General features: G+C 38.9%; 1 protein-coding gene across 1 annotated transcript in view; it reads left to right on the top strand.

The window, feature by feature from the left end:
* RGS22 (regulator of G protein signaling 22) overlaps window positions 1–13,262 on the top strand; it is a 118,269-nt gene that overhangs the window by 9,453 nt on the left and 95,554 nt on the right. Inside the window, exon 3 of the mRNA XM_059394928.1 lies at window positions 5,035–5,097. Coding sequence (XP_059250911.1) covers window positions 5,035–5,097 — 63 coding nt within the window. The remainder of the gene's footprint in view (window positions 1–5,034; window positions 5,098–13,262) is intronic.

Raw genomic sequence — 13,262 nt, 5'->3', positions numbered from 1 at the left:
AGGCTTAACCCACTGAGCCACCCAGGTGCCCCTAGACTATTTTTTGTAACCATTCCAAATTGTAAGAGTTGAAATTAAAATTTAATAGTTATTTTTCTCATGACAGATATAATGTCAGAATTTCCTAGGGCAAACAGATTGATTTAGCAATCAAAAAAATGTTTCATATGATGAAACTATGTATATGAAACAGTATATGCATACATTTTTAAAAAATTATTTTTATTAACATATACTGTATTATTTGCCCCAGAGGTACAGGTCTGTGAATCATCAGGCTTACACATTTCACAGCACTCACCATAGCAATACCCTTCCAATGTCCATAATGCATACATTTTTTTTTGAGTGATCACCTTGTATCTAGCTTGGCTAGGCATACTATAGGCATACATCAGTTGCCAATAGACATAAATATCTGATGTATGTGAAGGCAGAGATTTGGGGTGATCATCTGCAGCCTTCCATGGTCTCCCTTTCCCTCTTCCTCCAGGCTGTCAGCACCTTCGGCTGTGCACTGTTTTCTTGGACATCTCAAACAGACTCTTCTGGCAGCTTCGTGGGACACTGATATGCTCTGCAGATAGCTAATAAATCTATGTCTAGGAGCTTGAGCAACTCCTTGGCTATGCTCAGCATTTTACAGAGGAGCAGTGGGTGTGGGATATAACTCATCAGTTGCCTTCTCCAGGGGAGGGAGATGGACACGAGGAGTCCCAAACCAGAGGTCACAATCTTGGGAGCTCTAGTCACCCCTGGCTGTGCCTGGTTGCCTTGAAGGATGAAGAGGTCCACTTTGACTTGAATTCTGTTGTCTGCACATCACTGTGTCATTGCATCCTAGTGGGAAGCTCTGTTTAGAAAGGAGAAAAGAAAGGCTATGTGTACTTTAGGAGGAAACAGCAAAAATAGGTGCGTCCTGGTGGATGCACCTTTTGGAAATATGGTGGATTCCTTTTGGAAATATGGTCTGTCCTATCCATTGATTGATGACAGTATTCCTAATCTAAAGTTTATCAGTACTGGATTCTGCATTGGAAATTAGACGAATGGCTTTGGTTTAATGTGTGAATGGCTTGAAAGGAAGTTGGAAACTTGGATTATTTTTCTACTTCTGCCATTAGCTAACTGATCACCTTTACTATGTTTTGCTTTCCACCTTTCTTTGCTCATGCATTTCTCTCTGTACTCTGCATCATTGCCTCTCATAAATGTATTTCTAATTATAGAATTTGAAATTATTTCAAATGCTGATTTTTCCACTCGACTCTCTTCTGATTCCTCCTACCAGATAGTATGTTTCCTTCCTTTGAGAGGAAACATTTAATATTGTAATTTTCTTTTGGTATGTATCATATTCTTTCTTGGACTTTGGTTTATGTCTGTCTTTGTCTTATGTCATCCTTCTTGTTTACAAGGTCTTCTTTGCATATCTTGCATCTTTTAGAGTGGTGAACTAATTGTAGTTTATCTGATTTGAGGGTCGGCAAAATAAATTTTTAAGCAAAAAAATTTTTGTCCACCATAATTAGCCAGCACATAAAAACTATTTAGCTTAACCCTCTTTCAGGAAGAAACTTGAGAAGTTTGGCCTAAAAACGGAAAAGCTGACTTCACTTTCACAGATGGCACACCTGTAGTACATGAAAAAACAGGTTTCAAGTGTGTATTCTGAAAAAACGTTCCTGCCTTCCATTGCATCATTCAGCGGAGAATCTGTGTTGCAAATTTTGCAGCCGGGTTCATGGAATGATGTAATGGAGGAATTGATTGCAACTCCATGTTCTTCTTGATTATACCATTAATAACCATCACCAGTTTATTGGTTATTTGGAATATATTAATCCCAAATATGGCGACTTAGTTCCTTTTAATAGAGCCACATGACTAGATTGTGAAGACTTACTAGAGAAACTGAGCTGCTTCTTTAGATCAAGGCCTTAGAAAAAAATTTTTTTTAAATAAAGAGTTTTGAGAATAAAGGGTTTATTAAGATCCTTGATAAATAAGGATAAAGAAATAGTAAGTCAAGGGTTGAATCAAGATTCTTGTTATGACAAGATGTCTGAATGCATTGGTCTAGAAACTTCAGTGGGAAAGTAATGCTCATTTTTTAAAAGATTTTTTATTTATTTATTTGACAGACAGAGATCACAAGTAGGCAGAGAGGCAGGCAGAGAGAGAGGAGGAAGCAGGCTCCCTGCTGAGCAGAGAGCCCGATGTGGGGCTTGATCCCAGGACCCTGGGATCATGACCCGAGCCGAAGGCAGAGGCTTTAACCCACTGAGCCACCCAGGCTCCCCAATGCTCATTTTTTTAGAGAAGTGCAGGCCTTCCTGTTAAAGCGCAGCAGAAGGACAGAGAAAATGGCACTCGAAGACCATGCTTCTTTCTTCTTCTTCTTCTTTTTTTAAAAGATTTTATTTATTTATTTGCGAGAGCAAGAGCGAGAATTAGAGAGAGAGAGAGAGAGAGCAGGGAGAGGGGCAGAAAAGAAGCAGAACCCCCAGCAGGGGCCTCCATCCCAGGACCCTGGGATCATGACCTGAGCTGAAGGCAGATGCTTAACTCACTGAGCCGCCCAGGTGCCCCTCATGCTTATTTCTATTGCAGAACTTTCCTAATAGCAGCAGGAGTGCTGGTATTTCATATGGGGAGAAATTAAGATAAAACTTCAGAAAAGAAATCCAGATTTTGATGTTTTTGAATACTTTGAGTTTCTGTGGTTGTGGATGCAAACCCAAGGGCGTGGCTGAAGCCCAGGAAAGGCCCTACCATGTGGCTCGGTTTCAGGGGGACCCAAGGTTACTGGAAACAAACTGCTCACCAGGGTGTTGGGACACTGCTGCTTGATGAAGGTCTGTGGACCAGAGCCGCCCAAGACTCTTAGTCCTTGCTAAGATGAGTCAGAAATCGAGAGAAAATGCTTAGAAACTTTATGGTGTGTTGACAGTATGCGTTTATCTATGGAACTTAGTAATCAACAATTGGCCTTTTATATTATGTATATCTTTTATTTCATTTTCTAGTTAATCCATTCTTACTATATTTTACAAGTTATTTGTCTGAAACTTGAGGATTAGGGAAGGAAACAAAACAGTTACTTCATCACAGAGAGTTTAGAAATCACTGAGTTATAGTCTCTGAGAAGGGTGAGGCATCAGGAAATGAATATATGAATCTGAGGATTAGGTAGAAGTTTCTGGCTATGTGGCCAGCCAAATTCTAGGCAATACATAGGTCCACCTGACTCTGTGAAATATACGTTCTGTTTTAGAGATGAAATTTAAAAATACGATGCTATTTTAGAGAAATTAGCAAGGGACTGTACTCCACCACTGTTATTAATTAAAAATACTCACGCTCCCCATCTGCAGATTTTTTTTTTTTTAAGATTTTATTTATTTATTTGACAGAGAGAGATCACAAGCAGACAGAGAGGCAGGCAGAGAGGGAGTTAGAGGGAAGCAGGCTCCCTGCTGAGCAGAGAGCCCGATGTGGGACTCGATCCGAGGATCCTGAGATCATGACCTGAGCCGAAGGCAGCGGCTTAATCCACTGAGCCACCCAGGCGCCCCTGCAGATTTTTTTGATCATGAGCCCAGGAGTGCAGTTTGGTCACCCTTATTGTGGTACATAGTGCCTTCTTCCATCTTGGAGCTCCTAAAATTGTTTAAGTTCATTTGATTTCTCCCAAGAGTTAGCAGAGAGTAGGCAGTTCACTAAATAAAGTCCAGAAAATTAAAGTCACTTTGAAAGGTAAAATTTGAAAGCTTATTAGCTGTATGGAGCTTTCACCAGATGTTACCTGCTTTGTTCTGCTTTTTTGGATCTTCAGGAGTCAGAGCTTAGAGAATATATTACTGAGGCACTACTATGAATGTAAAAGATTTATGAGATCCTAGGTTATTTGTTGTTGTTCTAATCAGTTGAGATTTTTAGTAAATGAAATCCTTAGTTTGGTGTGGTTTTAAAAGCTCACAGATTTTTAGTAAATTCTTGATATACGTCCTATTAGTTATTTATCACCCTATTTTCCAATTGCACTACAGATACTTAAAGAAATTACCCTGAAAAATGTATTTTCCAATATTCTACAGTATCTTCCTTTTACCACAACGTTATATTCAACAAATTTTTTAAATTGACCAATATAAGAAGAAAATAATCAGCCATGTGGAAATAATAGCATTGTGACATATTGTCAACTTTCATGTTAGATTTGCAAAGTGGAAATATAATTATGGATAACAAAATAAACACATGTTCTATATAACAGAGTATGCCCTGATGTGCTTTTGACACAATGGAAACAATTGCTAACAAAATAAGGTGTTTTATTTGGAAGAGAGAATTTGTTCTTGGCAGTGGCTTTCCAATTTTGCCAATTTTAAAAGCGACTATGTTGGTGGATGAGATGGTTATTGAAAAAATATATACAATCTCTATGCTTAGAACACATGCATTGTCAAAGTTTCTTCACGTAAAAGTTAAACAATGCAAATTACTAAAGCTATCTCATTCTGAGGAGGAAGCAGTAGAGTATTTTCTTTCCTTGGTTTATCACTTCCATGGGGTCAATTTAAGAAATATACATTTGGAATTTCATTTTAACTCTGAACACTGGTTCTGCCTTTATTGATTCTGCCATGATTTTTATGAAATATATATAATATAAATATAAATAATATATATACATCAATGTAGGAAAATAAGTTTGTGGGAAATTGACTGTGTATGATGGTTTGTACTACATTTCGTTTATGTAGTGTGCTGTATTTTTCACGAGCTCTGTTTTCCACTTTGGCATACTAGCAAAATCTTTGAAGAGTATGCTCTGTTTTATTTTGTTGTGTCTTCCTTCCAGAGATTGTAGCACTGTATTCTGTTTATAGCAAGGACTCGCTGTGGACAGACTAAAAAAGATCTGAAGATCTACCTTATAATCTATTGATAAGCAGAATTAGAGAATAATATTGACATGTTTTAAAACACCTTAGTATAAGCATAATATTGTGTTTTATGTTTTTGCAGGAAGATTTTTTGGCAACAGATGATTTCCTTGTGGACTACTTTAATGAATTCCTTAGCCTTCCAGTGAGTGTATTATTACGTTCTACGGAACTAATTATCAAAGCAAAATCAAAATACTGTAATTACTGGATTATCTTGTAAGACAAATTTATCAGGGATAGTGTTTTTTAATTAAAGCATTTAGGTAAAGTTCGTATCTTTTTATGGAGTTAATCATTTGGGTTTGAATCATATTTAGGAATTACTGAAGAAAGCTGAGTCAATTATATACAATAAAGATGAATGAATGGATGGATGATGATATGAAAGCTGGAATTTTTATAGCCATTAAAAGTATTCTGTACAAAAATTAAATAAATAGTAATAAAAAATATGGCTAAACTAGGAAAAAAAGTCTTCTGTACAAAATCTGATGCTGTTGTATTTGACACCATTGCTGACTTTGAACAGAGGAGGTAAGGACAAAATATCAAAAAAATTAAGAAACTATATTTCTTGCCTTTAGGCAATTGTTGGCATCCCCTTGGACAGATATTAAAGTGTAATTTGTGTTTAAGTCAACTAGCATTTAATATCATTAGTAAATAAGACATAGGTGGATGCAAAATAATATGTATATATATATATATTTATTTATTTGAATTTTAATTTTTTCCAAATAATAGATTTTTCATCTTAAGGAGCAGTGACCGATAGACTATGCATTGCAGAGGGTTGGGAAAAGTGAGATGGAAGTGCATAAAAACACATTACTTAGTAAATAAAGTTAATCAGGAATGTCAGATAAAAGATAAGATTTTCATTATTTGTTATAAAAATGCAAAAACCTTTTTTCATTAACATTTACGAGGGAAATTTTGGAATATAAAAGAGTCACAAGTTATTTTATTTTCTTAAATTTATTTTTAAGGATTTATTTATTTATTTACTTGATAGAGAGGGAGGGAGGGAGAAAGTGCTGGGAGGGGGAGGGGCAGAGGGAGGAAGGGAGGGAAAGAGAGAATCCTGATGTAGACTCCCCGCTGATCATGGAGCCTAACCTGGGGCTTGACTCCAAGATCCCGAGGTCATGACCTGAGCCGAAATCAAGAGTAGGGCACTCAATTGACTAAGCCACTCAAGCACCCCACAAGTAATTTTAAAGGGAGTGGGGCAATAGTATGTAAAGCCTTTTAAAGCCTAGCCATTGAAAATGTCTTTTAAAAGGAAAACACTAGGTGCCCTTTCTCGCCTAGATTAGTTTTTCTATGTCTGTATGTATCTATGTGTGCAGGTTTGTTATTTTGTCTTATTTTCTTTTTTCCAAAAGAATTTGTGTTCCCTCTTCCTTTTGGCCGACCTGGGCCTCTGGAAACAGTATGGGGGTTGAGACACCTTTCTCTTTCCAGCAACAGGCCTGAGTGATATTGTAGGATACCTGATGGGTTCTTATTTGGTCTGATTTTTCAACTTTTATCATCCAGTTTTATATGATAAAAACCCCAGCAGTATCACAAAACTGTCAGAATTTTACTCTTCCAGATTATGTAGTCTTTCCTCCAGGCTCTGGATTCTCCATTCTTCCTCCAATTTGGGGACATTTTAAAGAAAAAAAAATCCCTCTAATGGGTCTGATTGCAGCTTCTCAAGATTTCTATTTCATTGTCTCAAGATTTGTGATTATCTTGACTTTTACTTGCTCCAGAATGTAAATTCCCCTTTCTTTCTTCCTTTCTTTTTTTTTTAATCTATTTTAACCATCTGAGCCACCCAGGCGCCCCCTTTAAATCTATTTTAAATTACAGAACTGATACAGGAACACTAGGGAAAACCTATCTTAAGTGTAAGAAAAAATAAGCCACAGTCTTGCCATCCAGTCAGGATCAACGTTATCATTTTTGTGTGATTCCTTTCACAGTTTAGATGAGATGACAGAGTGTCTCTTCAGTCATGGGTTCATCCCACCCCAGCAGACCCCTGCAGTTTCACCCTCTCGTATGTCCCCTGCAGCCCACTGGGGACACTTCTCACCCGTTTTCTGTCTCTCCAAATCCTTCTGTTTTTCATTCTCCACCCCCCCAACCCCTACCATCTCCCATTCCTTTGCATCTGCATATGGTACCATACAGTCTGCCTATTAACTACCTATGCTTCGCGCCAATTATGGGAGAAGGGAAAATGGGGTCACAGGTTTCCAGAGAAGAATTTAGGGACAAGAGGGGGAGGAAGATTGATGGATTCTCAAACCAAGCCCTGGGCAAGGTTCTAGAACAGATTAGTAATATGTGGTTTATAAACACTTGAGTAAGAATGAGAAGCCTGCATGGGTTTACTGAGAAGATGTGTGCCAAACTGACCTCTCTTTTTTGGGGTGTCATGGACGTGCATTTTAGGGAACCATAAGTTTAATGTATTATGGTTTCAGTAAAGCATAATAACAATAACAGCCACAATAATAATAATACAGATAAATGGAACCATGTTACTTCCTGCTCAAAGCCCTCGCAAGTGGTTTCTCACTACATTAAGAATAAAAATCCAGATTCCTATATGATCTGGCTCTTGCCCTCTCATCCCCTGGTCTTTGTCTCCTCTCCCTTTTCCCCTTGTTAATTCTTTCCCAGCCTAACTGGCCCTCTTCATGTTTCTCACCCATGAATATGCCAAGTGTACTCAGGGCCCTTCAGGCTGGGGTGCTCATCCCTGAAATACTTGTATCACCTTCTCCCTGCTTTAAGTCACTTCTACTCAGGAAACCTTCCCTTCCAATCCTGGCTAAAATAATATATGCTCCCTTTATGCTACTTTGTTTGTCTCCAAACCCCTTATCATTATCTGTGAAATTAGTTGTCAAATCTTTGAACGGATTCTCTAACTATAGCAGTAGGGTTGACTCTTATTAGCCTGCAGATTTAAGTCCACATTCCTTAGCATGGAGTTCAAGATCCTTTGCAATGTGGTCTCCATCTCCCCTTCCTGGCTTTACCTTTAGCCTCATATTGGTTGTGTCACCTGCACCATCCTTCCTGCCTTACCCCAGCCCTCTCCTCCTGCCCGCACCGACCACACGTATTCTTCCACGTATACCCCCAGTGTAATGGTTAGGAACAGGAACGAGGCAGAACTGTGTTTGAGCCTAGCTTCTCAGCCTACTACCCATGTGATCTTAGACACATTCTTTAATTAGAGTTCCTTTGTTTCTTCCTTTGTGAAAACAATATAACTGTCTTATAAGGTTGTAGTGAAAAGAGCTAATCTTTAAGTGCCTGGCACAGAATTAGCATTTCTTTTTCTTTTTGTTCACTGACTGGACCATTTCATCTTCCATTCCTGAAACATGAAGGCAGTCACTCCTTAATTAGACTGGTGGATCATTGTCAATCTAGAGAATAATCTGTGCCACACAAATCTGCCATTGGCAGATTTTTTCACAATATATATATATATATATTTTTTTTTTTATCAGGTTCTTGGATGAAACATTGCAAAAGTGAACAAGTGTTTTTCCAGCTTAAGGTCACTCAGCTTGTAAGTGACAGGGTCTACCCAGGTCCACGTGACTCAGAAACTTCTCCTACTACCTGTAATGTCAATAGAATTGACAGCAGAGGAATAAACTGATAGTTTGAATAACAAAATCTGATCTTATTTTTATTGAAGTAATCTGAAATGGTCTAAAACAAACCCAATGTGTTTTTAGGATGCATTAACAGAAGTATAGTTAAAATCAAGAAAAATATTAGTCTGGAGCATAGAAGGGACTCAATCAGTGTTTTCTTGAATCATATTGAGTTGTCAGGACACAGTTGGAATATTGTGTTCCATTCTTGATGCCTCACGTTAAGAGTTGGTCTTTCAAACCAGATTTAGGGAGACTCAGCTAATGAACACTCTTGAAACCACATCAGATGAGGAAGGGTTGAAAGAATGTGGGTGTTGAACCCAGTTGGGGAATGAGTAGAAGGGTTGAAATTAGACCAGCTTTTACCAAATATTTCAAGATCTGGTTGAGGAAGAGGGGTTAACATGTTTTGTGAATCTAGACGCAGAACCAAGGCCAGCATTTATGAGGATATTGATTTCTTTTCCCCTGGAAGAAAGATGTTTGAAGTGTGCTTTTTAACAATAGAACAGCACAATAGGTCTGGCATTGTTCACAGGGGTAAACTTCCTGTGACTAGAGATCTTCAGATAGAATGTTTTATGGAGATATATGTATCAGGTGGGAGATTGCACTTTTCCAGCTAAAGAAAACTTGATTAATCTTCTTCTCTGTTTATTTTTATCTTAGGAGCTACATTGTAAATTTCCTGGGGCCAAGGATAGGTCCCTTTCTTCTATATCCCCCAAAGCTTCTTGAGGATGATTCTGGTTTTTTATTTCTACATCTTCTATGTAAGACTTTTTTTTTTTTTTTTAAATAAACAAGTAAACCTTCTAATCTTCTGCCTTGCCTCCTCTACCATCTCCACCCCAAAACCCCAACAGTCTAAGCTTGAGATAGTGTAGATAAAAATGGCAATATTCTCAACCTAAATGTCCCTTCAGTCAGTCATCTAGAATTTCTGAAACTTCTGAGTCTTCTTCCACATCTGTGGTGACATGCCCAAGGTCCCAGAACCGGATTGTGGCAGAAAAGGGCCTAGGAATTAGGCTTTCTGGCTCCCACCCTTCTCCTTTCCATTACCCCATTACACACGTGGGACACATTGTAAGATCCAGAAATTGATGGCTGGTAGCCTGCCTCCATGTTATTTTGATGAGGGGAATCCAGGACAGTTGCTGCTATTATAAATGATTATGGCACTTTCCAAATCCGAGCTTTCATAACTTCATTCTGTTTGTTCTCTTGCCAGGTTCATATTCAGATATTGTTTTCATTTGGTGCCTAGGAAGGTTTTTGTTTTGTTTTGTTTTGTTTTGCTTTTTTTTGCTGTCAACTCTTTATGGGTAAGTGTTTGCTTATTAAGTTTTCTTCTGTGCTATAGTGTGAAAACATTTTTTTTTTTTCCCTTTTGGTTTTGTTTTGTGTGTTTTATGCTCAGTGACTGTTGTGGAATTGGGTAGATGAGCCCACATACAGATTTAGGTTGGTCCTCTGTGGGTGGTTTAGAATGTTTGTGACATTTATGGTTTGCAGAAGCTAGAGGGGTGGCCTGTTCCATACCCTCCTTGCAAGGATAGGTATGTCATGTGTTTGCCAGACCATACTTAGCTATGTGCCTTTGGAATTTTACCAGAACTTCTTTTTTTGGGACTGATTCTCCACACTTTTTGTCTTTAATCTGTAAACTATTATAATTTCTTGCAGCTTTATGAAGGATTTATATGTTGGGTGGATTGTTGGGTTAAGTAGAAGGAGAGAGAAAGAGAGGAGAGATTTGGGGAATCTGTGGTACGGAGCGGGATGCGGGGCGCGGGTCTTCCGCTGCCAAAATTTAAATACTCAGAGATTGATTTTTAAAAGTGTTGATGGAGTCTAGGTGGTACTGCTTAGTTCAGTGTTTACACCTCTGGGTGTTTTGATAAGCTTTGTAGCTCCAACATAAAGCACTCAAATGACCTAATGTAACTGCTTTTAATAACTAAGGATATTTTCCCTGCATTTTATGTAGCACACTACTCCTTCCATCCCATTGGCGAATGTGTCCAGTAAATAGTTCATGGTTAAACATCTAAAATGACAATAAAAACTAGATTGATAGAAGTCATTGGTGCCTGACTTCTTATATTCAAGTAGTCACATGTTTTTCATTGCCGACTAGGATGCATGTTTAAAATACAGCTTCGGAGCTCAATTAGTAGAGATGGAGTTGGAGCAGAGATGAACATGTATTAAATTAACCTAGTCATTAGTTTTTAATTTAAATACTGTTCAGCTAAATAATTTGGCACCCAGTAAGTTTCAGTGGTGCTCTGCTGGCAGCTTAAGCACATCACTAATTATTCACAGGTTTTTTGTTTTTTTTTCCCCCCTCCTCTTCTCAAAGAAATGTGGAACCAGCAATTTATTCTGGTAAAAATATTTTCGTGCACTTGCTTTTTCTGTGAAAATATTTTTCGCACATGGATGACTGGTACTACAAAGTTAGCTTTCACCACCTTCAGGTCAATGCATTTTAGAACATTTGGAATATGATACCCTTGAAATAAGAAAATTAAGTAAGGGAAAGAGCAGTCTGCAACAGCTTGTGGAGGGTTGGGTTTGAGGCTCAAACTGAAGATTTTTCCTGTCATATGATTAAAAGCGGAGTGTTCTCTGAATCAGCCTACTCAGCTTTTTTGGGAGAAGGACTGACTTCCTACATTGTTCATTCCTCACTCCCCATCCTTACATGTGTCTTACTGTCACATATTAACCCATCTGTAGGAGTTTTGTGGATAGGCTGAAAATGGTGAAAACAAAGGATCTAATCTCATGAGAGAGTTTTTTGTTTTTTTTTTAAAGCAGACAATAAGACTTTTCCTGATAAAAACCAGGGTTCTTTATTCTGCATACAGAACATAGATGGCCGGCCCCTCCACTTACGTGAATATGCAGCAAAGTCTATAGGAAATAGTGGACAGAGATGGGCGTTGAAGTTGGTGTTGACCAGGATTCCGTCTCTCCCCAGTTGCAAACTCTTCACTGGCTCCCCGTCCTCCTAAAGCAGTGATTTTCGAACTTGAACATGCATCAGAGTCACCTGAGCATTTGTTAACACAGAGTGCCGGGATTATAGGGAGGGACCTGGGAATTGCATTTCTTACAGGGCCCAAGGTGATGCCAATGTTGCAGGTCCAGGCACCCCAGTCTGAGAACCAGGGATTGGAGAGAATTCAGTTGAGAGTTAGGCATGTAACAGAAAGTCCCTGATGAGCTCGTCCTCTGCGTTTCTCTCTAGGCTTATATCTTATTCCCCCCTCGAATAGTAAGCTTGAGCAATGTCAAACTGCTGCAGTTCATCAATATACATGTGTTATTACTCAAAATGAATTATCTGTGCTCTGCAGAGAGAGTGAGGGTGATTTAAAGAGTGAGGATGATTTTATCTGTTGTACTAATCCATAAACACACATATACCAGTTCATGAGCATCCTGATGCGGGTGTGAGATGGAAGATGAGAGCCTGCTGCTCCCTCGGCGGTCTCTCCCTGCTTGCCTTTCCTAGTGTAGTCAACTGATGGTGCTGAGGGGGATTCTAGTGTTAAACAGGCATCTCTATATTACATGAGCTTTAAACACAAGCCCACCATTTCATCTGGTTCCTAACTGAAGAATCCACGACCCATTTCAAGACCAGAGGAAAACTGTGAGCAGCTTCTTGAGAGGTAGGACGACATTGCACGTGATGGGTATTCTCAAGGATTTCAAGGGGTAATTTTGACTAAATGTGATTTTGCCTTATATGCCCCCTGTAGGACTCATTGCTTTATGGGATGAGTCTTTACTGTCTCTGTGTACTTATGCATCTTTCTTCTCTTATTGTTGGATCAGCCTAAGCTGAGACCAGATCTGTGTCACGTTCTTTTCATTTGGACCTTTGTGAAGAATGCTCTGAATTGGCTCACTCAATGTAACAGTGTATCATCTATCATGGTATCTCATTTAATAAGGAGTCAATAAATACTTATTGATGAATAAATAAAATAACAAAAGAACAGTGGAATTGGTTGATTTTATTAGAAAGCAGAAGATACAGACTTGGGATGCTTGGGTGGCTCAGTTGATTAGGCATCTGCCTTTGGCTCAGGTTATGGTCCTGGGGTCTTGGGTTTGAGCCCCACATCGGGCTCCCTGCTCAGAAGGAAACCTGCTTCGCCCTCTCCTTGTGCCTGCCTGTCCCCCTGCTTGTGCTCTCTGTTACTATCCTGCTCTCCCTCTCTCTCTAATAAATAAAATCTTAAAAAACAAAGAAAACATACAGGGTCTTTTTTCTTCTTCTCACCCCACCCCCTTGAAAGACCATTGTGTTTCCTGAGAGACGATAAAACAGTGTTTTATTCAGCTTGTATCCTCTTTGCTTGGGACACTAATGGCACTTGGGCATTCATGCTTTGTTTTTGTTAAAATAAGTGAACTGGGAGAAGCTTTGAATCAGTTGTTTACCCCTTTTATAAACTTAGAATCACAGTGTTGCTATGGACCTCCAGAGAGCCACTGGAAATCATAGCTTTTAAAGCAGGAAAACACTCGGGCGCCTGGGTGGCTCAGTGGGTTAAGCCGCTGCCTTCGGCTTAGGTCATGATCTCAGGGTCCTGGGATCGAG

The sequence above is a fragment of the Mustela nigripes genome, chromosome 3 (genome assembly GCF_022355385.1).
Source record: "Mustela nigripes isolate SB6536 chromosome 3, MUSNIG.SB6536, whole genome shotgun sequence".
Taxonomy (NCBI): domain Eukaryota; kingdom Metazoa; phylum Chordata; class Mammalia; order Carnivora; family Mustelidae; genus Mustela; species Mustela nigripes.
Note: the sequence above shows the minus strand (reverse complement) of the source record. Positions and strands in the feature narration are given on the sequence as shown.